Genomic DNA, 24,587 nt, shown 5'->3' on the forward strand with positions numbered 1-24,587 from the left:
TCTCCCTGTCCTTCCGTCTGTTTATTCCTCTGTCTCCATGTCCTTTCGTCTGTTTATTCCTTTGTCTCCCTGTCCTTCCGTCTGTTTATTCCTCTGTCTCCCTGTCCTTCCGTCTATTTATTCCTCTGTCTCCCTGTCCTTCCGTCTGTTTATTCCTCTGTCTCCATGTCCTTCCGTCTGTTTATTCCTCTCTCTCTCTCTCTCCTAATCCTCATAGCCAGGTCAGACAACCCTGTACATAGGGTGCCGGTACGCGACATGGCTGTGTGTGGCAGCCTGGTACAGCCCTTTCTCATGACTGGGCTGGGAAGTAATCCCCAAAACACACACATTGACACCCACATACACACACACACACAGTGACACACAAGGCACATTCCTCACCGTTACTCTGAGGCAGGTCTCAGGAGGAAGGCAGGAAAAAGTAGCCACGAACGCTGTAGGCAAAGAATGATGTGAGAAATTGAGAGGGATATTGTCTTCTCGTCTTCCTGTTCAGGTGTTGTTTCTCATCGTACGGACATCACCATGCTGTGGCTCCGCGCAGGTACACCTGCCACACATTTTTCTTCTGTCTGTGTCTCTGTCTCTGGGACTCTCTCTTTCTGTCTCTGTCTCTGGGACTCTATCTTTCTGTCTCTGTCTCTGGGACTCTCTCTCTTTCTGTCTGTGTCTCTGTCTCTGGGACTCTCTCTCTTTCTGTCTCTGTCTATTGGACTCTCTTTCTGTCTGTGTCTCTGGTTCTCTCTCTCTTTCTGTCTCTGTCTCTGGGACTCTCTCTCTTTCTGTCTATTGGACTCTTTCTGTCTGTGTCTCTGTCTCTGGGACTCTCTCTTTCTGTCTGTGTCTCTGTCTCTGGGACTCTCTCTTTCTGTCTGTGTCTCTGGGACTCTCTCTCTTTCTGTCTGTGTTTCTGGGACTCTCTCTCTTTCTGTCTGTGTCTCTGTCTCTGGGACTCTCTCTCTTTCTGTCTGTGTCTCTGTCTCTGGGACTCTCTCTCTTTCTGTCTGTGTCTCTGGGACTCTCTCTCTCTTTCTGTCTGTGTCTCTGGGACTCTCTCTCTCTCTGTCTGTGTCTCTGTCTCTGGGACTCTCTCTCTTTCTGTCTCTGTCTCTGGGACTCTCTCTCTTTCTATCTGTGTCTCTTTCTCTGGGACTCTCTCTCTCTCTCTGTCTCTATCATTTGCTCTCTCTCTTTTTCTGTCCCTATTTCTGTCTCTCTCTCTTTTTCTGTCCCTTTCTCTGTCTCTCTCCCTATCTGTCTCTGGGACTGTCTCCTTTTCTGTCTCTGTCTCAGGGTCTCTCTCTCTTTCTGTCTCCATCTCCGGGTCTCTCTCTCTCTTTCTGTTTCTATCTCTGGATCACTCTCTTTCGATCTCTATCTCTGGGTCTCTCTGCTTAATCTTTGACAGTGGCTTTTCTCCTGTCAAACATGTTGAGTTTCCAGTGTCAGTCAAATTCTAACTATTTTACATTTTCAGTGTCCTATCAATATTTTCTTTAGATGAAAACAATTTTGTTTGTTTGTTTGTTTGATGTGGATTTTATTTTATTTGAATTTATTTAGCTTGTTTTAACTTTCCTCTAGATAATGTAGATTTGAGGATAGACTTTCTGGACTTTCTAACAAACTATAATACATTGCAGGGTTGAAAAAGCAATGTTGTCCAAAAAAGATTCACATTTTCTCATTCATAATTTCCTACTCATTCTCACTTCTGATTGCACATTTTGTTTTTATGTAAATGGGAGACATCTATTGAAGGAGTAGAGTTTACTTGAGGCATTCTGGGTCGGTTTAAGGGATGTAGATTCGGGCCTATTCCTGGACAAAAAAGTATGCTTTCCATTGATCTAGAGTTTTTAGTTCAAGACTCGGCTTAATCTGTGTCCGTGAAACCGGGATTCAATTTAGTAAAAAAGTAGAGTTTACTTAAAGCATTCTGTCTCAAGGAGTCGAGTGTACATGATTAATGCTCTTTAATGGAGTAAAGTTTACTTCAAGCATTCTATCTAGTGAAGGTCAAGAGTTTACTTTAGAGAGACATCTGTTAACAGTTTCCTCAATGTCAATGATTTAACCCCTGTGCTAATACAGATGTCTTAATGCTTCAATGAAGTAGTGTCTTTTGTCAATGCATTGGTTACAACAATATTGTGGCTGTGTTTGTGGGTGTATATGTGTTTGTATGTGTGTTTGTGCGTATGTGTGTGTGTGTGGTTGTGTGTGGTTGTGTGTGTGGTTGTGTGTGTGTGGTTGGTTTAGTTAATGTAGAGTCAATGTGGGCCTAGAGGTGTCTGTCACCCTTGATGGAACATGTCTACTAGGGTACATAGAGGACTGCAGGGAAACACTATTCTGGACTGACCTCAGACTGCAGGGAAACACTGTTCTGGACTGACTTCAGACTGCAGGGAAACACTGTTCTGGACTGACCTCAGACTGCAGGGAAACACTGTTCTGGACTGACCTCAGACTGCAGGGAAACTCTGTTCTGGACTGGTCTCAGACTGCAGGGAAACTCTGTTCTGGACTGGTCTCAGACTGCAGGGAAACTCTGTTCTGGACTGGTCTCAGACTGCAGGGAAACTCTGTTCTGGACTGACCTCAGACTGCAGGGAAACTCTGTTCTGGACTGGTCTCAGACTGCAGGGAAACACTGTTCTGGACTGGTCTCAGACTGCAGGGAAACACTGTTCTGGACTGACCTCAGACTGCAGGGAAACACTGTTCTGGACTGACCTCAGACTGCAGGGAAACACTGTTCTGGACTGACCTCAGACTGCAGGGAAACACTGTTCTGGACTGGTCTCAGACTGCAGGGAAACACTGTTCTGGACTGGTCTCAGACTGCAGGGAAACTCTGTTCTGGACTGGTCTCAGACTGCAGGGAAACACTGTTCTGGACTGACCTCAGACTGCAGGAAAACTCTGTTCTGGACTGACCTCAGACTGCAGGGAAAAACTGTTCTGGACTGACCTCAGACTGCAGGGAAACTCTGTTCTGGACTGGTCTCAGACTGCAGGGAAACTCTGTTATGGACTGACCTCAGACTGCAGGGAAACACTGTTCTGGACTGGTCTCAGACTGCAGGGAAACTCACTGTTAAAAAGAGTAAAGACATTTGCTGACAACTTCCTGTAACATCAGCATCTCATGTCACGCCGGTCTTGGCCAGGCTGACCGGCATGTCTAAAATAAATGCTAAACTGACTGGTGAAGTTGCCGTTCTGGGTCGGGCTGGAATAGGGTTGACTAGACATCACGGTTTGCTGCTTGAAAATATTCACTGGATGTTACATTTCAAGAACTCTCCTCCAATGCCTATTTGTGCTACTGGTTATTGATTGGCTATTGGACCAGGAGGAGCTGAGCTGTTTGTATGATGGATGGTCACATTATAGAAAATGAAATAAAACCTGGAGGAATAAAGGAATAAAAACAGGAATATTGTAGGCTTATACCCAGGAATAATAAAGGAATGCCAGGAGGAATAAAAAAGATCCTTGCGCACTCGTTTACAGGATAAACTGATATGGAGAGCACTGTTAGGGCTCCGCCCATGCAAGGCATTTCAATGGTTACATGCAGTGGGGAGAACAAGTATTTGATACACTGCCGATTTTGCAGGTTTTCCTACTTACAAAGCATGTAGTGTAATTTTCAAAGCATGTCTGTAATTTTCATCATAGGTACACTTCAACCGCGTGAGACGGAATCTAAAAAAAAATATCCCGAAAATCACATTGTATTATTTTTAAGTAGTTAATTAGCATTTTATTGCATGACATAAGTATTTAATACATCAGAAAAGCAGAACTTTGCAATTGTTTGCAATTACAGAGATCATACGTTTCCTGTAGGTCTTGACCAGGTTTGCACACACTACAGCAGGGATTTTGGCCCACTCCTCCATACAGACCTTCTCCAGATCCTTCAGGTTTCGGGGCTGTCGCTGGGCAATACAGATTTTCAGCTCTCTCCAAAGATTTTCTATTGGGTTCAGGTCTGGAGACTGGCTAGGCCACTCCAGGACTTTGAGATGCTTCTTACGGAGCCACTCCTTAGTTGCCCTGGCTGTGTGTTTCGGGTCGTTGTCATGCTGGAAGACCCAGCCACGACCCATCTTCAATGCTCTTACTGAGGGAAGGAGGTTGTTGGCCAAGATCTCGCGATACATGGCCCCATCTATCCTCCCCTCAATACGGTGCAGTCATCCTGTCCCCTTTGCAGAAAAGCATCCCCAAAGAATGATGTTTCCACCTCCATGCTCCACCGTTGGATGGTGTTTTTGGAGTGGTACTCATTCTTCTTCTTTCTCCAAACACGGCGAGTGGAGTTTAGATCAAAAAGCTCTATTTTTGTCTCATCAGACAACATGACCTTCTCCCATTCCTCCTCTGGATCATCCAGATGGTCGTTGGAAAACTTCAGACGGGCCTGGACATGGGCTGGCTTGAGCAGGAGGACCTTGCATGTGCTGCAGGATTTTAATCCATGACGGCGTAGTGTGTTACTAATGGTTTTCTTTGAGAATGTGGTCCCAGCTCTCTTTGGCTCATTGACCAGGTCCTGCCGTGTAGTTCTGGGCTGATCCCTCACCTTCCTCATGATCATTGATGCCCCACGAGGTGAGATCTTGCATGGAGCCCCAGACCGAGGGAGATTGACCTTCATCTTGAACTTATTTTTTCTAATAATTGCGCCAACTGTTGTTGCCTTCTCACCAAGCTGCTTTCCTATTGTCCTGTTGCCCATCCCAGCCTTGTGCAGGTCTACAATTTTATCCCTGATGTCCTTACACAGCTCTCTGGTCTTGGCCATTGTGGAGAGGTTGGAGTCTGATTGAGTGTGTGGACAGGTGTCTTTTATACAGGTAACGAGTTCAAACAGGAGCAGTTAATACAGGTAATGAGTGGAGAACAGGTGGGCTTCTTACAGAAAAACTAACAGGTCTGTGAGAGACGGAATTCTTACTGGTTGGTAGGTGATCAAATACTTATGTCATGCAATAAAATGCAAATTATTTATTTAAAAATCAGACAATGTGATTTTCTGGATTTTTGTTTTAGATTCCATCTCTCACAGTTGAAGTGTACCTATGATAAAAATGACAGACCTCTACATGCTTTGTAAGTAGGAAAACCTGCAAAATCGTCAGTGTATCAAGTACTTGTTCTCCCCACTGCACGTGGCAGGGCTTCCCTGATATACCCCAGGGTTCCCATCCTTATTTAACACACATTGTTCCACTGGTCCCATCTAGGCTTTGCTTTTATCAAAACCTGGTTTCTGACGAGGCTCTTAAGTGTGTTTCTGTGTGTGTGTGTGTGTGTTTCTGTGTCTGTCTGTGTGTGTTCACACCTCAGGGTGTCATTCTAGGTCATATTGACTGTCTGATAATATTATGGACTTTGCTCCATCTCACTATGTGCTGCTGGGAACACAATTAATAATTAACACACACTTATAGACACACACGCACACACACTCACAATATAAGCATGTTTGCCCACATTAATGCTCTGACTGTAAAGACTAAATGACTAAAACGTGAAATGTTATTACAAACAAACACACACAAATAAAAACATACACACAACTTATATCATAGATTTCAGAATTAAAGGTTCAGAGTGTGTATTTCTGATCTGTATTGACTGAGGATGACCATGTCCTGGTCCGTCAGAGGTACCTCTTTATTATGGCCGTGTCCTGGTCCGTCAGAGGTACCTCTTTATTACGGCCATGTCCTGGTCCGTCAGAGGTACCTCTTTATTACGGCCATGTCCTGGTCCGTCAGAGGTACCTCTTTATTACGGCCATGTCCTAGTCCGTCAGAGGTACCTCTGCATCATGTGTCATGTAGGTTAGGACTCTGTGGTCTTCTGGTCTTCTGGACCCGGGTTAAAATGTGTATATATCTATTTGTGTTCAATTGGTTTAATTAGAAATTAGACCTCGTATTGAAAGGTTTTCTGAGTTTTCGACAAGGCTCATAGTGCTAATTGCAGATTTTGCCTCTAAATTTGATCAACTGGTTGTTTGCAGGGATTTTCTGAGAAGCGCATAATAAATATTGTCAGACTTGACTGAATGAAAAAGTGTTTATCCCTATAACAAAACATTTAATTAATCCATTTAACTCCCATTTCCTGTTTCTGCGTTAATTTCCTGCTCTGAGAAGGTTGGTCAAATCACAGACAAACATGGCATCTGTAAATGTACATTGGCATTGGTTGGGTTACTGTTCTGCTGTGGGGACAAAGGCTGATTGATAGAAAGATAAGCAGAGGGCTGACATTAGAAAGATTAATGTTAAGGGTAATGAACACACACACACACACTCTCCCTTGTGTTCATTTGAGGTTATTACACTGTGGACAACTCAGGCATTGAACGGTTGGCATAACACACACACACACACATACACACACACACACACACACACATACACACTGGCCCTTGAACCCAGAACACACACGTACACAAACACACAGCATAACCCCCCGTCCCCCCCACGTTCCCCAAATCTTAAAGGGGGCGTCTGTATGGTTGTCTGACTGACAATCACAGCCTTGTTCCCTGATAGAACCCAGCTGGACCTTGCAGAACGTAGAGAGAGAAGAGGGGAAGAGAAAGACAGAGTCTGGGAGATGTATTTCACAGGCGTAGCAAACATCCAGCTTTGGATGGCAATCGAGTAGACAAGAGTTTTGGCCAGTAACGGAGGCCCTGATCTCCACAAGGAAAAACATGTTTGTTATTGTGCCATTGAGCAAGGCACTAAACCCTGATTGCTGTTGTGAAGAATCTAGAATGTAAACATTTTAAATGTTTCGGACTAGTATAGTTCACTAGAGATTTAGTGCCTGTTGGCAAAATAGTTCTGGTTATATATTTCACTAGTGACATAGTGCCTGTTGACATAGTACAGCTGCTTAAAGTTCACTAGTGACATAGTGCCTGTAGATATAGCACAGCTGGTTAAAATTCACTAGTGACATAGTGCCTGTAGACATAGTACAGCTGGTTAGAATTCACTAGTGATGTATGTATACGTATCACATCCTTATCTTGTATCAACCCACGTTTTATTTCAAATTCTGATAACTGGTGATTCACTGCACATATTGGAGATTACATTATTCCTCTATGACTTGAAACTCTCTATTTCCATTAGGTTTTCTCTCATTTCAATCTCTCCTTGTTCCGTCTTGATCTTCTACTCTGTCGTTTTTTCTCCATCTTTTCAGGTTTGTCACCCATTTCCAAAGGATATCACTTGTATTAGAGTTCTAGCTGTTTTTATCTTCCTCACTCCCTCTTCCCTGGTCTCCCTCCCCCTTTTCCCCCATCTCCCTACTCCCTCTTCCCCCTGGTCTTCCTCCCTCCCCCTTTCTTCCAGTCTCCCTCCCTCCCCCAGTCTCCCTCCCTCTCTCTCTGTCCTTTTCCTATTCACCCTCTTTTCCAATCCACATGTTTTTCATGCATCCTTCCATCCTCCCATTTTCTCCTCTGCCTCTCCTTTTCCCTCTCCTGTCTCTCCCTCCATCTCTCCCTCTCTCGTTATCAGTGCTGCCAGCCTGAATTTACTGCCAGTTTGGGCTGGGGTGCACATCTGGACATTATTAAAGGAAAACCAACCCCCCCCCCCCCCCACACACACACACACACTCCTCCACCCATCCCCCTCTCCCACTCACCTCCTCTCCTCCCCCTGGTTGTGGCATCATTCACAGCCTTCAAACTAATACTAAGTGTTTCTCTTTCTAAGATTAGTCACCCTCTTTTGACTCGTAGGTTTGTGTCCACAATGGCGCGACCTGTTCCCTCTGGGCTGTGTTCAGAAGCAGGGGACTAAAGCAGCGCATTTAGGACCCACTTGGTCTTTGTTTTGGTGGGCTGCAAGTTGGTCCTTATTTGACAGAAGACAGAAGAGGACCTTTTGGGATTTCCAGGGGTGTTCGTGGTCTACCGGCCTGGCTCACAGCTCAAGATGAGGGGCCTGATTTATTTTTTTTTACATGGAATATGTGCAATTTACGTCCTAAACCTTGAAATGGTTATGCATACTCATAGTGCTATTATTATTATTCAGTGAATTACCCAAAAACCTTGGTTCTCAGTCTGTCCAACGTCACAAACAAGAAACAAGAAACACTAGGGCAAGAGGAACTTAAATAGGAACTTAACAACTAAACTGAACATAGAAACAGGTAAAATAGAACATAACTACACACGGCACTGGCCATGACCAGCTGTTACATCCAATAAATGTTTTGCCGGACCGCGTAAGCGTGAGCCAGCCTAGAAGAGCAAATGTCTCTTACTGAGTGACTGAGTGAGTCCATTCGTCCCTGACTGCCTGACTGCCCCTTGTTAAATAGCGTAGTGTTTAGAGACGCTCTGGAACAACAGGTCCCGCCTTCGACAGTCTGAACACATTATAACTGAGGTTATAACCTTATGTAGCTACGTAATAGGAAGCCTAAAAGGAAACGGTTCTGGTGGATGTTAGGATTTGTTCAGGATAGACAAACACTTTGCTGGCTACACGATTCTCTCGTCTTTTCACTTGACAAAAGTCAGTTATCGTCACCTGTATTGATAGGTATTCAAAGTCATTCACGAATGGCTAATTAGCTGTTAAAACAGCCAGTGGCAAAAGAGGATTTGTTCAGGATAGACAAAAACGTTGCTGGCTACAACCTTCTGTAGCTACGGGAGGCCTAAAATGAAACTGTTTACTGTAGTGACGGCCAAAATGAGGCTTCATTCACGTTATTTTAGCAGCAGGATGGTGTCTAGCGATATGTTACTGGCTAATAAGCTTTTTAAAACGGCCATTGGAAAAAGTCATGGAATTCATAGATGCAACTTGTGGTGGAAGTAAACTTCATAAGAAACGTTAGTCAGTTTAACACAACACTCAATGGTGGGTAGCTAAATATTTACACTTGACATGACGTTGATGCGTGACAATATTATATAATGTCAATATGCTATACTGACACCTGGTAAATGGTCAGCTCTTTGGCGTAGTGGTCAAAGATACAGCTTTTCACGTGGGCGTCCTGGGTTCAAATTTTGAGAGGGCAGCCACGACTAATGCTTTCTACTGCGGTCCGGCTGAGCTAGGCACGCCTTGTTTCTCTATTACATTGCAATTTAAGAGTGAAGAACATGCAAGATAACAGAAATAAAAAAAGTTGAACTGATTTTATAGGCCCTGCTTCAGAGTTTAATTAAGTGATAAAGCAGGAGGGGGTGTGGTATATGGCCAATATACCAAGGCTAAGAGCTGTTCTTAGGCACGACGCACCCCAGAGTTTGGATACAGAACTTAGCTCTGGTATAATGGCAATATTTCACAAACCCCTGAGAGGCATTGCTGATAAACTATAAACTATTGACCAATTAGAGCAGTGAAAATAGATGTCAAACTCGTGGAATACGGTCTCATATACCATTCTTGTATAATCAAAATTCAGATCTTACTTTAATAAACAAAGGACCTGGGAATGGTGCAGGGAATTGATAAATGTGCCAATTAAACAAAAGCGTAGTTAGTAAGATGTGTCGTTTTACGTTAAAAGTTCCTCTTATTCTAGGAAGGATTGTAGTATTGTAGATTGGATGAATTATAGAGAAAATAAGATGAGAGACAGAAACACACAGACAGAGGAATAGAGAGACAGAGAGAAATAGAGAGACAGAGAGGAATAGAGAGAGAGAGAAATAAAGAGAGAGAGACAGAGAGGAATAGAGAGAGAGAGGAATAGAGAGACAGAGAGGAATAGAGAGAGAGAGGAATAGAGAGAGAGAGAAGGAGAGAGAAGGAAAGACAGAGAGGAGAGAGAGAGGAGGGACAGAGAAAAGGAGAGAGAGAGAAAGAGAGACAGAGAGGAGAGCGAAAGAGAAGGCGAGACAGAGAGGAATAGAGAGAAAGAGGAATAGAGCGACAGAGAAGGAGAGACAGAGAGGAGAGAGAGAGAAGGAGAGACAGAGAGGAGAGCGAGAGAGAAGGAGAGACAGAGAGGAGAGAGAGAGAAGGAGAGACAGAGAGAAGGAGAGACAGAGAGAAGGAGAGAGGAGAGAGAAGAAGAGACAGAGAGAAGGAGAGACAGAAGATGAATCTACTGTAGTTCAGGCATGGATTGATGTTTGGGTCACACTTTATTTTGAGAGTCCCAATTTCCATTTGTAGATGTTGTGTAGATAATAATACTATGAACAAACTTTCAACAAACTCTCTGTTGATAAAGTTGATAAGGTTAGGTTTAGAATATGGGTTAGGGTATGGGATAATGGTGAGTGAACATGGACTGGGACATGAGACATTCAGAGGTGGCTGAACACCAATCAAGTGATTTCTGAAATCAGGAGAAATTTGAGATGAGAGTAAAGACAGAGATGAGAGAGTAAAGACAGAGAGATGAGAGTAAAGACAGAGATGAGAGAGAAGGAAGATCATTTTTTCCAACACTAACAGAGGCATTCTTGACATTCCAACTGAGTAGCAGCTTAATCTATCAAAGACTAAAAGAGAGAGAGAGAGAGAAATTGGAGAGCAAATAGGCAAAGTCTACATTTAGGGGGAGAACAGGAGAGTGAGAACAATGTTTGTAGAGGATGAAGAGAGAGAAATGTGGGTTTACCATACGCTGCTATACTATTGTGCTGGGGGATTGGGTCAGTTCTCCTTCCCCACTAAGTTCTTCTCAACTATAAATCGTTGTTGATATGAGGAATGCATTTTCTGAATATTCCCAGTCTTCTCCCGTTTTAAACTTTTGGAGGACATGAGGTCCTGGTCCACACCTGGTTTGGGGGGCCCGTTGCTGTCCCTGTCCTTGTCCATCTGGTCATGCTTCTGACCTAGTCTAAATTTAAATAGACTCTGGATTTAGCCCAGATACATTTATTAATGATTCCAATTGGACTCTTAATATCTCACCCGGCACAGCCAGAAGAGGACTGGTCACTCCTCTGAGCCTGGGTCCTCTCTAGGTTTCTTCCTAAAATTCGGCCTTCTTAGGGAGTTTTTCCTAGCCACTGAAATCCAACACTACTGTTGTTTACCCCTTGGGGTTTAAGGCCGGGTGTCTCTGTAAAAGCACTTTGTGACAACTGCAATACATTTGATTGATTGATTGATGGTTTAGGGGGAGTGAAAGAGATGTCTGGGTTTGGGGGGAGTGAGAGAGATGTCTGGGTTTGGGGGAGTGCGAGAGATGTCTGGGTTTGGGGGAGTGAGAGAGAGAGATGTCTGGGTTTGGGGGGAGTGAGAGAGATGTCTGGGTTTGGGGGGAGTGAGAGAGATGTCTGGGTTTGGGGGAATGAGAGAGTTGTCTGGGTTTGGGGGAGTGAGAGAGATATCTGGGTTTGGGGGAGTGAGAGAGATGTTTGGGTTTGGGGGAGTGAGAGAGATGTCTGGGTTTGAGGGAGTGAGTGAGATGTCTGGGTTTGGGGGAGTGAGAGATGTCTGAGTTTGGGGGGAGTGAGAGAGATGTCTGGGTTTGGGGGAGTGAGAGACATGTGGGAGTCATCTTTCCATCGGCCCATCCATTGCATGACCCTTAACCACCTAACCACACCCCTCTCTACCTAACCACACCCCTTTCTACCTAACCACATCCCTCTCTACCTAACCACACCCCTCTCTACCTAACCACACCCCTCTCTACCTAACCACACCCCTCTCTACCTAACCACACCCCTCTCTACCTAACCACACCCCTCTCGATGTAACCACATCCCTCTCTACCTAACCACACCCCTCTCTACCTAACCACATCCCTCTCTACCTAACCACACCCCTCTCTACCTAACCACACCCCTCTCTACCTAACCACACCCCTCTCGATGCAACCATACCAATCTTTATCAATTTCGCTGCCACCGAAACTTGAAGGATTAAAAAAAGACATGCTTTAAATGATCTTTGTAAAGGCATATAGTTGTTTGTTTGTGTTTAGGGGAACAGGTAGAGGGGCATGGTTGTTTGTTTGTGTTATGTGTGTGTGTGTGTGTGTGTGTGTGTTTAAGTATGTGCCTACATGTTGGTGTTCATGAGGATCACGAGACTGGGTCATGGGTTGGGGATTTGGGGGAGCTTTAGCTGAGAAGGGGGGGACTGGTTCCTGGAAGGAGGGGGGGGGGGACAGGAGGGGTGGGGAGGTGTTGGTGACAGGAGCTGGAAAAAGCTTTCATTATTTCACATGCCAACGCTTAGACCCCTTAGACCAGTTTAGACCCCCTTAGACCAGTTTAGACCCCTTTGACCAGTTTAGACCCCTTAGACCAGTTTAGACCCCCTTAGACCAGTTTAGACCCCTTAGACCAGTTTAGACCCCCTTAGACCAGTTTAGACCCCTTAGACCAGTTTAGACCCCTTAGACCAGTTTAGACCCCCTTAGACCAGTTTAGACCCCTTAGACCAGTTTAGACCCCTTAGACCAGTTTAGACCCCCTTAGACCCGTTTAGACCCCTTAGACCAGTTTAGACCCCTTAGACCCGTTTAGACCCCCTCGCTTCCAGTGTCGTCTGTAGGCTAGCAGTGCAGGCCGGCCATGAGCGACATACGCGTCGGAGAGCCACTGAGATGAGCAAGATGTAGGTCTTCACTCTATCACTGTCACACTGCATCATGGGTGCAGGTTGGCTTTGCACTGTTATAGGTTGGTGACCACATAACCGTTGATAATGATGATAATGATGACAACGAGGGTGAGTGTGCTCATGATAATTAAGATGAAGGTTATGGTTTAGTATGGAACCAGGAAGGATACCAAACCTATATACCAAACCTATATACCAAACCTAGTGAGGTGAGTATTGGACAGCCAAAGCAATTAGATCTACTGCATCATCTGTTCCCAGCTTCAATCAATTAGATCTACTGCATCATCTGTTCCCAGCCTGAATCAGTTACATCTACTGCATCATCTGTTCCCAGCCTCAATCATTTAGATTTACTGCATCATCTGTTCCCAGCCTCAATCAATTAGATCTACTGCATCACCTGTTCCCAGCCTCAATCAATTAGATCTACTGCATCATCTGTTCCCAGCCTCAATCAATTAGATCTACTGCATCATCTGTTCCCAGCCTCAATCAATTAGATTTACTGCATCATCTGTTCCCAGCCTGAATCAATTAGATCTACTGCATCATCTGTTCCCAGCCTGAATCAACTAGATCTACTGCATCATCTGTTCCCTGCCTGAATCCATTTCACCCATCTACCCTGGCAGTCAAGAGGGTTGAGACAGTTAAACAAAAGGTTTCTAATTCTAATCTCCAAGCTGGCAAGATAAAAAATAAATAAAAAATCTGTTGCTGAGCAAGATAGAAATTTCTCCCAGGTCATTACTGAAAATAAGAAAATATGTTCTTAGTTACACTCATCTGGTGAAACCACGGTAAAGACCCACTGAAAGACCTACTGAATTGCTTTGAATTAATTTGATTCACTGAATCTTCTGTACCTGGCATAAATCAATTAGATCTACTGAATTATCTTTATTCAAACACACGTGTCTGTGATGATGAATCAGCCTCAGTCTTAGAATTCCTGCAGTGGATCCGAATTCCATTCTATTGCCTTTTTTCTCATTTCTGGATGTCAGAATTGTCAAAGTGGGATTTCTGGATGATTTTGAATAAATGGGAATTTGAAGAAAGTTGTAATATAAAAAAATAGAAATATGTAGGAATATTTATCCATCTCTCCCTCTGTATCTTTCCCGTCATTCTTTCTTTCTCTCTCTCCCTCTCCCCTCTCCCCTTTTCCTTTCTTCTCTCCCCTCACTCCCTCTGCTCCCTTGCCTCTTCCTCTCCTAGGTCATGACATCACCAGCTCCCTGGAGCCAGCTAACATTGATACCAGTATTCTGGAGGAGTACATCAGCAAGGAGGACGACAGCACTGACATGTGAGTGGCTCCTGGAGGGGTTCTCCTCCACACAGGGAATCCCTGAGTACTGCTCCATGATTAGAGGGCAGGAACAAAAATCGGTAGACCTCCGGGCCGGAGTTGAGAACAACTTGTGTAAAGTCTTTTACAACGTAAGACCTCACCGTCAGGGTTGTAATGGACAGGCTCAGTCAGTTCCTCTCTGTTTATGTTTTCTTCTGTTTGGTGATTTGTACACATGACATGGTGAGATGTGTGGTAAATGTTGTTTTTGGGCCACAGTCATAGCCATTTCCCAGACCTGTTTCTACTTCCTGAACACCTCTCATGATTGTTGCCATGCCAACTCTTCTGATTGCCAAATAACCATACAGGGAGCCAAGGCAGTTGAAAAAGATCCAGGACCAGTCTATCAGTGTGACCCAACCAGAAGGAGGTCAGACCTTGGTTGTGTTGCCTAGGGACCAAACAGAAAACAAAAAAATTACTTAAAAAGGGAGGCTTTTAGGAGGTGTTTAATGACAATATAAATCTTATTACGTTTTCCCCTGGATAGGGTTTTCTAAAAAAAAAATCCTGATGAATGCGACACACCCATAGAGGAGGACACTGTCCTCATTATCATGTCAGTTAGGTCATGAACAACATCAAAGGCACAACTCCATTTTAATAAAGGTGAATGGTACTTCCTACTTTATCGGAGGTCCAACACACATTACCTACATATACAGTAGAATAAAATGTTGGATGCTTTAATTGGCGCTGTCCATGCTGAAATAACCTTTCAGCCAATGAATGCCTCTAAACCTCTCTATGACAAAACACAACATCCAGATCATAGACTTTAGGTATTGGCATTTCCAACTGAACTAATAATACTATAACTTTGTCTATATAAGGCTGGTCAATGCAAAGTGTTAACAGAAACATTATTTTGAATTAACTAGAAAGGTATTTCAATCACAATCCTTATTGTGATTTCCAAATGAAAATTAATGAATAAAATAAATTCCCTGATTTTTTACAGCTGTTTCTCAGAGGTCCACAGCGGAGCCCCAGGGCCGAACTCCTATTCATCACCCCAGGCCGGAGTGTCCTCTTCTGGGGGTCTGCTGTGTGGCGTGAGTCCCCCTATTCCCCTCCGCCAGGGGAACCCCCATCACCAGCCCTGTCAGACACCCTATCCCCCGCCCCTGGGCCTGCACAGACACAACACCTACCCCTGTCTGGGGCAGCAGAACCAGCAACAGAACCAGCAGCAGAACCAGCAGCAGAACCACATCAAGCCTGAACACAGAGGCCACTACACACCAGGGTGAGCCAACTAAGCCTGGGTTCTGGTCCACTCAGCTGACTCAGCCCGGGTTCCGGTCCAATCAACCGACTCGACCTGGGTTCCGGTCCACTCAAGAGACTCAGCCTGGGTTCTGGTACAATCAACCGACTTAGCCTGGGTTCTGGTACAATCAACTTACTCACCCTGGGTTCCGGTCCACTCAGCTGACTCAAGTTCTGGATACCAGGCTTTAGTTGCCAGTTAACTAAGTACACTTCTTACGATAGACTTTAGATAAAAGATGGTCCCTACAACAGAGCTGTGTGGTCATTCATGTTAATATCAATGAACTCATTGAGGACGTCTGATTAATTAGAGGGGCTTTAGTAGGAGTCTGGTATTGTGGAGAGAATAGTGTATGAAGACGGGAGGTGAAGATATTTCCTGTATCTGGTACTAGAAAGTCCTAGTGATGTTGTGTCATGGAAACTGTGAGTCATGCTCTGAATCAGACAGATTGATCTTGTCTACAATTACCGAATAGTTGTCCTTCATCACACGGCACTGTGTCCACGTTCAGCTCCATCCTGCAATCAGCGCTTGATTAAACTCCACTTGGACAAACAAACCACTGGCCAGCCAAGAAGGGCGGGTGAGCGAGCTGGGGGTTCGTCAGTGTCCAAAACTGGTGAACTCGTGGCCTGAAAAGGCCATACGTCATATCTAGAGGAACTGGAATCCATTGGTTGTTATTCAAACAGCTGTTAATACCTTCAGCTAACTTTAACCACCGATAACTAAAAGTCTGTTGTGTTTGAGTCATGTTTGGTTGAGTTGGCCTTGAGTTGGCTGCTGGGAATTGAGTATTCTAACAAAACACGGAGGACCAAAATGTTTAGAGTTTCTTGATTAAATCGGAAGTAACATCAAACCAAATATGGATTTGATTTCAGGTGATTTTGAGGGTTTTTTGTACCACTGATTTGGCAGACGCTGTTGTCCAGAGCGACATCGCTCAAGGCAGTTACCCCAGATAAGAGCCATTAAGTCACTGTCTTGCTTTTTCCCTGCGTTGGTCGCACTGTATTTGTCATTGATTGCACTGTATTTGTCATTGATTGCACTGTATTTGTCATTGATTGCACTGTATTTGTCATTGATTGCACTGTATTTGTCATTGTTCCAGGACGCTCCCGGAGTCACCCCCAGATTCCAGTTCTGAGCCCTACTCCCCTCAACAGGTCAATGGTAAGTCTGAGATCTCTCTGTCTCACCTCAGCTCTCCTTTTTCTTTCTTTCTGTCTCTCTCCCTACCTCTACTCTCTCTCCTTCTCTCTCTTCCTCTCCATATCTTTCTCTCTTTTTCTCTCTCTGTCTCTCCATTTCTTTCTGTTTCTCTTTCTCTCTGTCTGTCACCTCGTCTCTCTCACTCACCTGCTTTTATCGTCCGTAGTTTCATTTAAACTTGAAGCAATTTATTGGCGTGGGAATCATTGCCAACACAAGTGGATAACAGCCACTATAATGAGAAAATAATAATGAACAGAAATTAGACAATAAATTGTACATAAACAAACTTATGCACTGTTTTGTAACAATGGGCAAATAGTAAAAAAGAAAACTGATATTAGTAATGTTTTAAAATGTGTTTTTGCTCCACTGATTTGTTTAATGATTTGTTTTACATTTTTTCTTCAATTGCTAAGATACTTTTAATGAAACTGGGGTCAAGTTGATCTCCATTAAAACCTAATGAGCACAGCAGTCTTCTTTGTGTGCAAAACAGTTAGTAATTTCTCATTGCTTTCACACACATTGTGAATGCTGAGCACACAGAGAGTAAACACAACATTCTATTAAACATGAGTAAATCAGGTCAAACTAAATCAAAACGTTTCATAATAACTGATACAAACTACAACTGTTCAATCAGCAGTCAGTTCTTATGCTCACAAGGAGGTCACCTATGAGTTGCTAGTTGCAAGATGGGTGGTGGAGTGGAATTCAAAGACCATGATCACTCTGAGAGGCTGGGCTGCTGGTCCTGTCCAGTTTCTGAGAGGCTGGGCTGTTGGTCCTGTCCAGTTTCTGAGAGGCTGGGCTGTTGGTCCTGTCCAGTTTCTGAGAGGCTGGGCTGCTGGTCCTGTCCAGTTTCTGAGAGGCTGGGCTGTTGGTCCTGTCCAGTTTCTGAGAGGCTGGGCTGTTGGTCCTGTCCAGTTTCTGAGAGGCTGGGCTGCTGGTCCTGTCCAGTTTCTGAGAAGCTGGGCTGTTGGTCCTGTCCAGTTTCTGAGAGGCTGGGCTGTTGGTCCTGTCCAGTTTCTGAGAGGCTGGGCTGCTGGTTCTGTCCAGTTTCTGAGAGGCTGGGCTGTTGGTCCTGTCCAGTTTCTGAGAGGCTGGGCTGTTGGTCCTGTCCAGTTTCTGAGAGGCTGGGCTGCTGGTCCTGTCCAGTTTCTGAGAGGCTGGGCTGTTGGTCCTGTCCAGTTTCTGAGAGGCTGGGCTGCTGGTCCTGTCCAGTTTCTGAGAGGCTGGGCTGTTGGTCTTGTCCAGTTTCTGAGAGGCTGGGCTGCTGGTCCAGTCCAGTTTCTGAGAGGCTGGGCTGTTGGTCCTGTCCAGTTTCTGAGAGGCTGTGCTGTTGGTCCTGTCCAGTTTCTGAGAGGCTGGGCTGCTGGTCCAGTCCAGTTTCTGGAAGGCTGGGCCGCTGGTCCAGTCCAGTTTCTGAGAGGCTGGGCTGCTGATCCAGTACAATCCCTGAGAGGATGGGCTGCTGGTCCTGTCCAGTTTCTGCAGATGAACTGTGGCAACCACAGTAAGAATATTCCACAGTGACTTAACTTAACTTAACAATAATTTACCACACTGTATAGAGAACAATATATGTGTAAAATACATTTTAGAAATTGCTTTGTTTTTGCTGTGATTTATTTGCTTTATGTATTTTATTTTCTATACAGCATTTGTTAAGGACAACATGGAAAAGGTTAGAACATACTGTCTTTGTTTTCTGGATATTCATGCTCTTTAATGACAGCATTGGTATTTAGTCAGATCTTTTTTGTTAAAAGAAAAGCCCATGCTGTGAAACTGTAATATGTTAACTTGCTGTAAATTGGTATTGTCATACTAGATGTAGGTGTGGACTCTAGATTCTCAACTCTGTTACACTATCTAGTGTAACTGAGTTGAAGGGCATTAATATAATATGATTGGAATTATGAAGGGCATTAATATAATATGATTGGAATTATGTGATTGGTGATGTGATTGGAGTGATGTGATTGGAGAGATGCGATTGCTAATGTGATTGGTGATGTGATTGGAGTGATACCAAATCCAAACAGGCTTCCATTGAGTGGTATTTTCCTGCTGTCCAGTGACTATCCACATGCCAATTGGCCATTATTTATGTATTATTTTTACGAAAGCAGGCCTAACTGGCATCAAGCAATTCACAGTGGTCAGATTGTCAGGCTAATTATTATTAAAACCTACAAGGGGGTAGTTCTCCAGGAACAAGGTTCCAGAGTCTTGAGTAAAGGATAAGTTGTTCTGGTTATTAGTAAGAAGAAAGGAGATATGGAGAGAGAAAGAGAATGAGCTACAGAAAGAGAGAGAGCTACACAGAGAGAGAGATAACGTGCTGAAGTGCTGCAGTGAAAGTATGAGTTAGACTAAGAAAACAAGAGACTTGGAGGTGACTCTTGACTCAGGTTAGTCAGTGAATGGATTAAAATACTATTCAGACCATGTGAGTTTGGTGAAAAGCGACATGGGTGAGTTGGAGGACAATGTTGTCTCAGCAGCTCCATGGTGAACGAGGGAGTGGAGCCGGAGAGAAATGGACAGATGATGGAGACTCTTTTCACAGGTATACTACCAGGACAACCCATCTGGTGCCCTAGTTTGGGTCTAAAGTAGTGGACTACATAGGGGATAGAGTGCTGAGGTAGGACACTACACAGCGTAGTGGGTGACATTTGGGAATTCTTACAAGGACAGTAGGTGTGTTTTCCTCATGCTGCTCCATGTCTCCGTAGATCAATAGACGTTACTCATCTGTTCATCTCATTTTAACGGAAGAACGAGAGCAGAACAGAATTCCGTTAATCAGTAAATGTAGATGTGAGAAATGGTTATTTATTAATCAGACGTTCATTGAAATAAATCAAGACTTCTGGGATCTATATTTTAGATCACAGAGGTAAGGTATGAATCTAGAATTCAGAACCGGTTAGTTCAGGTCCTGGTGGAACTCTGGAATGTTAGAATAACAGATGGGTTCCGTTTAGTACAATCCTCACAATCAGAATACTGTATGAATGTTTCAGCATTCCAACATAAGTTGGAGGCTTTTTGAAGAGTAGCCTATGTAGGTCCTCCCCCAACCCACACACCCACACACGGACACACACACACACACACACCTGTGTTGGTCTTTCAGAGGAGGAGGTGTGGAAGGTCTTATCGTCTAGGAAGGAACAATAGAAAGTGCCATTATCACAGGGTGGAGGGAACCTGGCCTGATTACAGGCGAGGAGACAGAATGAAAAATGATTCTGTATGAAATCTTGATAGAAGGGAAGGGTCACACTGGAATATTCATATACAGACATTATTATTGTTTCTACCAAAAATCACAAATTCCCTGGACTAGGATCCCTGGTCAGTAGGTCATATGTATCACTGTGTCTGGCTCATATATCTGAGATGAAGAATGTTCCCTGTTCTGGACATGCTGCATCTGTCGTCACCTTGGGCATTGATACATTTCAGTCATTTTGCAAAACCTTGTTATTAACCGATTGTTGTTCTTTTCACTGTGCTGCAAGTCTTCAGCATTCCCGAATAATCCAAAATAACACAAGGGTTAAGCAAACTAGGGAGTCTTCTGAGCTTTGAAGACAATTATTTCAGAATCACCTTTTTGCAGATGGAACCTTCTGAAAAGCCTTTTCCTTCCTGACATTACCTAAACGCTCCCTATTTACCACATGAATTTCTTTGAAAGCTGGCACATATTCACACTGACAGCTACTTTTGGATGTCGGACTGGTCTGCCTTGTCAGATTCCCTCTAGTTGCTCCTTGGAGTAGTTTGGGTGCCAGCTGGCTGCACTGTGGTTGGCGGCTGGGGAATGCGATCGCCTGGAATGGACGTGTTCCAGCAGTGAAGTCCGCGTTGAGTGAGCTGTGTGACAAGAATCAGAGATAGATGATAGATGTGTTGAAGGAAACACGTCTCAACCTTTGGCTGTCCCTCACAGGCCTCGACCAATTGGACAATGTGAAATTGGGGGTAGAAAATATATAAGAATTGCAAAATATATATATATTTTATGAAATCAAAGTATCTTCGTCTTCCAGACACCCATATGCTGAGGACCATGACACCAGAAAACATGTGTCATATGACCCCTCCGCCCCCCCTCCTCCCACATGGCCACAGCTATCCCAGCATGCCCCGGGACATGTATCTGAAGCCCGAGCCAATGATCTCACAGTACCCCATTGGCCCCACCTCCAGTGGGAGTGGCCCGGACATGCAACAGAATCAGATGCTGCATCAACTACTGCATCAACCACAACAGCAAGGACAAGAGTGAGTAAAAACGACCAATTAATCAATTAAACAACCAACCAATGAATCAGTCAATCAACCAATCGGGAGGGAGGGAGCAGAAAGTGTGTGTAGATTAGAGATCCACAAAATCGGTATGAAGAGTGAGAAAGATAACATCATTTAGGTTCATCATCCTTCATGTAAAATGCTTCAAACCCTTATGTGTGTGTGTGTGTGCGTGTACGTGTGTGTGTGTACGTGTGTGTGTGTGTGCGTGTGTGTGTGTGTGTGTGTGTGTAGCGGTATACCAGTCCACCAAGCGAAGAAGAGGAAACATTGTGACTCTCCCAACAACACTCTGAACGCTCAGATCCTCTCAGGTATCATCAAACAAGAGCCAGGTAGGCAGGCATATCTTTGTCTGTCTTTCTTTCTCTTTCTTTCATTCTTTCTTTCTTTTTTTCATCTTTCTCTTTCTCCTCATTCCTCCGTGAATCCAGACATGAACCCACTAAGGCCACGGAAACAACACACAACAGGACCACTTTCATGTGCCAGGCGGAAACAAAAAATGTTTAAAGATATATTTTGGCCATTTCATGTAAAGTGGGAAAGACATTACACTCATTTCACCTGCCCCTCTCTCATTCCTAACGTCAATAAAACCCTTGAAAATAAATATGGAGTAATATAGAAGTAATAAAAACCAATAAAAAATAGGGAAGAGTGTGCTAAAAAAGCAGTAGTCCAGAATGCCACCCATGCTACAGCACTATCTCCACCAGAGACAGGCCCCAGACATGTGTGAACAAAAGGCATGACAATGTGCAGATTAAAATGTGGTCTTGTGTTTTCCCCTTACCCAGTAGACATTGTTTCTGGCCCAGGTTTGATGGCAGATGCAGACAACTCATACCTGGATCCCAACTACCAGTGCATCAAGTGGCAGCCACACCAGCAGAACAAATGGACGACACTGTACGACGCCAACTGCAAAGAGCTGTGAGTGTCTCCACGGAAACCGTTTGGTGGCTTGGGTCAGTCGTTCTTAAACAAGACAGGGGGGAGAGAGATGGAGGTAGAGATGGGGGAGGGAGGGACAGAGAGATAGAAGGTCAGAGGGAAAAGATGTGTAGTGGGGTTCGTGGATGTGGGGTTGAATTATCCAGAAAGAGAAAAAAAGGAATGAAACACAGGGTTCTCCAAATTCCTTGGAGGTGAGCCGTGCGGGGGAGAGAGTACCAGGAGGGTTTCGGTTAAGAAATAGAATGAAGGGAGGGGAGGAGGGAGGAGAGGAGGAGAGGAGAGCAGGGGCTTAAAACTAAAAAAGGAGAAGAGGTTAGGGAGGGGGAGAGTGAGGTGTAGAACAAGACGATCGTGAGGTGTTGGGTATGTAGGTGGGTGGAGTTAATGGGGTGGGGAATTGTGGCTGGAGTTAATGGGGTGGGGGCTTGTGGGTAGTGTTAATGGGGTGGGGGGTGAGGGGTGTTAATGGGGTGGGGGGCGTGGGTGGTGTTAATGGGGTGGGGGCTTGTGGGTGGTGTTAATGGGGTAGGGGGGCTTGGGTGGTGTTAATGGGATAGGGGGCGTGGGTGGTGTTAATGGGGTAGGGGGCGTGGGTAGTGTTAATGGGGTAGGGGGGCATAGGTGGTGTTAATGGGGTAGGGGGTGAGTGGTGTTAATGGGGTGGGGGGCGTGGGTGGTGTTAATGGGGTAGGGGGGCGTGGGTGGTGTTAATGGGGTGGGGGGCGTGGGTGGTGTTAATGGGGTAGGGGGTGAGTGGTGTTAATGGGGTGGGGGGCGTGGGTGGTGTTAATGGGGTGGGGGGGTATGGGTGGTGTTAATGGGGTAGGGGGGGCGTGGGTGGTGTTAATGGGGTGGGGGGCGTGGGTGGTGTTAATGGGATAGGGGGCGTGGGTGGTGTTAATGGAGTAGGGGGCGTGGGTGGTGTTAATGGGGTAGGGGGGCATAGGTGGTGTTAATGGGGTGGGGGGCGTGGGGGGCGTGGGTGGTGTTAATGGGGTAGGGGGTGGGTGGTGTTAATGGGGTGGGGGGCGTGGGTGGTGTTAATGGGGTAGGGGGTGAGTGGTGTTAATGGGGTGGGGGGTGAGTGGTGTTAATGGGGTGGGGGGCGTGGGTGGTGTTAATGGGGTGGGGGGCGTGGGTGGTGTTAATGGGGTGGGGGGCGTGGGTGGTGTTAATGGGGAGTTGCGTGCCTTTTTGTTATCGTCATCAACATGTGGCTTATCCCAGCTGACACACTCACCTTTATGACAGAATGAATTATGCGATGAACAGGGTTTGAGGAATGCTCTTTGTCCTCATATACCAGAGCAGGTGGGTCTGTGAGGCCTCCGACATGACTGTGCTGCTGTCTCCATCTGCTGGTGATTAATGGAATTGCATTCTCCCACAGTGGATGGGACACAGCCAGTAATTAGTTGAAAAGAATTATCACTAACCAAATGTCTTGTACAGGCCTCTTAGTCAGGCGTCTATCCCTTGTTAACCTAATTGAAAGTATTGTGAACCTTCAGTACTTGAAGCACATCGTTTCCCTCCATTGCCCCTTCGAATTACGAGTCCTGTCGATGGAATTGTATTGGACCAGCACACCTGGATAGCAGCGTGATAAGAACTAGATAGGCTCAGAAGAATATCTCAACAGACACTGACTGTCCCAAGTTTTTGCATTGAATAACGGCCTTAGTCACAGACGTGACGGCCTTAGTCACAGAGGTGACGGCCTTAGTCACAGAGGTGACGGCCTTAGTCACAGAGGTGACGGCCTGTTTGTTCTCACTCTTTCACTCACTTTCTCTCGGCAGCCCAATGCCCACATACCGCGTCGATGCAGACAAGGGCTTCAACTTCTCCCTGGCGGACGATGCCTTTGTGTGCCAGAAGAAGAACCACTTCCAGGTCACAGTGTACTGCGGCATGCTGGGAGATCCCAAGTACATCAAGACCAGCGAGGGCCTCCAGCCCATCGACTGCTTCTATCTGAAACTCAATGGGGTCAAGGTGAATGACCGGGGGGTAATCCTTTATTAGAACCTTTTGTGGGTAAGGATGCATTCACAAGGAAAAACTACTCACATCTTTTATTACACAAATGTACTGATCTGTTTGGTCCAGAAATATCAAAATTGGGCTTTGTGGAGAAACGAGACCATCAATTAGTAGAAAGGAAAACAAAACAAATGCTGGGGTGATACATTTACATGGGGTGATTATGGGCGGGGTAATGATTGTTGGGGTGATCATGGTTCAGGTGATAATGGCTAGGGTGATAATGGCTGGGGTAATCATGGTTCAGGTGATAATGGCTGGGGTGATCATGGATCAGGTGATAATGGCTGGGGTGATCATGGATCAGGTGATAATGGTTGGGGTGATCATGGTTCAAGTGATAATGGTTGGGGTGATCATGGTTCAAGTGAAAATGGTAATGGCTGGGTTGGTAATGGTGGTCTGATAATAGCTAGGATGATCATCAGTGGGGTGATAATGGCTGTTAAAAATGTCACTCCATTCAGGGAAACAGCGCTGTATTTAACCTCTTCTTGTCTGTCTTCCAGCTAGAGGCCATGAACCAGTCTATCAATGTGGAGCAGTCCCAGTCTGACCGCAGCAAGAGACCCTTCAAACCTGTCCTGTGAGTCTAGCCAAAGGACCGTGATCACATGTTACATCACAGACACAGCACTCTACTGAGTCCTTAACCATCTTAACCAACCGAATTTGAGTATTTCTTTTTCTTTTATTTTTATTATTCCCCTTTAGTAAGAGAAAGGCACAATGCTCGCTCTGTTGCCACATTTAGCTTTTT

The 24,587-nt window shown here is 45.0% G+C and overlaps 1 protein-coding gene across 12 annotated transcripts in view; it reads left to right on the forward strand.

The window, feature by feature from the left end:
• myrf (myelin regulatory factor) overlaps positions 1–24,587 on the forward strand; it is a 48,369-nt gene that overhangs the window by 9,473 nt on the left and 14,309 nt on the right. For 5 of the 12 annotated variants that reach the window (XM_029114957.2, XM_029114965.2, XM_029114967.2 and 2 more), the window contains exons 2-9: positions 13,851–13,941; positions 14,951–15,238; positions 16,386–16,447; positions 20,560–20,794; positions 21,056–21,156; positions 21,622–21,757; positions 23,584–23,779; positions 24,337–24,413. In XM_029114957.2, coding sequence (XP_028970790.1) covers positions 13,851–13,941; positions 14,951–15,238; positions 16,386–16,447; positions 20,560–20,794; positions 21,056–21,156; positions 21,622–21,757; positions 23,584–23,779; positions 24,337–24,413 — 1,186 coding nt within the window. Of the gene's footprint in view, positions 1–460; positions 548–13,850; positions 13,942–14,950; positions 15,239–16,385; positions 16,448–20,559; positions 20,795–21,055; positions 21,157–21,621; positions 21,758–23,583; positions 23,780–24,336; positions 24,414–24,587 lie in introns of those variants that run through there. The other 7 variants (XM_029114961.2, XM_029114964.2, XM_029114963.2 and 4 more) reach the window with 6 other exon arrangements.

The sequence above is a fragment of the Esox lucius genome, chromosome 19 (assembly GCF_011004845.1).
Source record: "Esox lucius isolate fEsoLuc1 chromosome 19, fEsoLuc1.pri, whole genome shotgun sequence".
Taxonomy (NCBI): domain Eukaryota; kingdom Metazoa; phylum Chordata; class Actinopteri; order Esociformes; family Esocidae; genus Esox; species Esox lucius.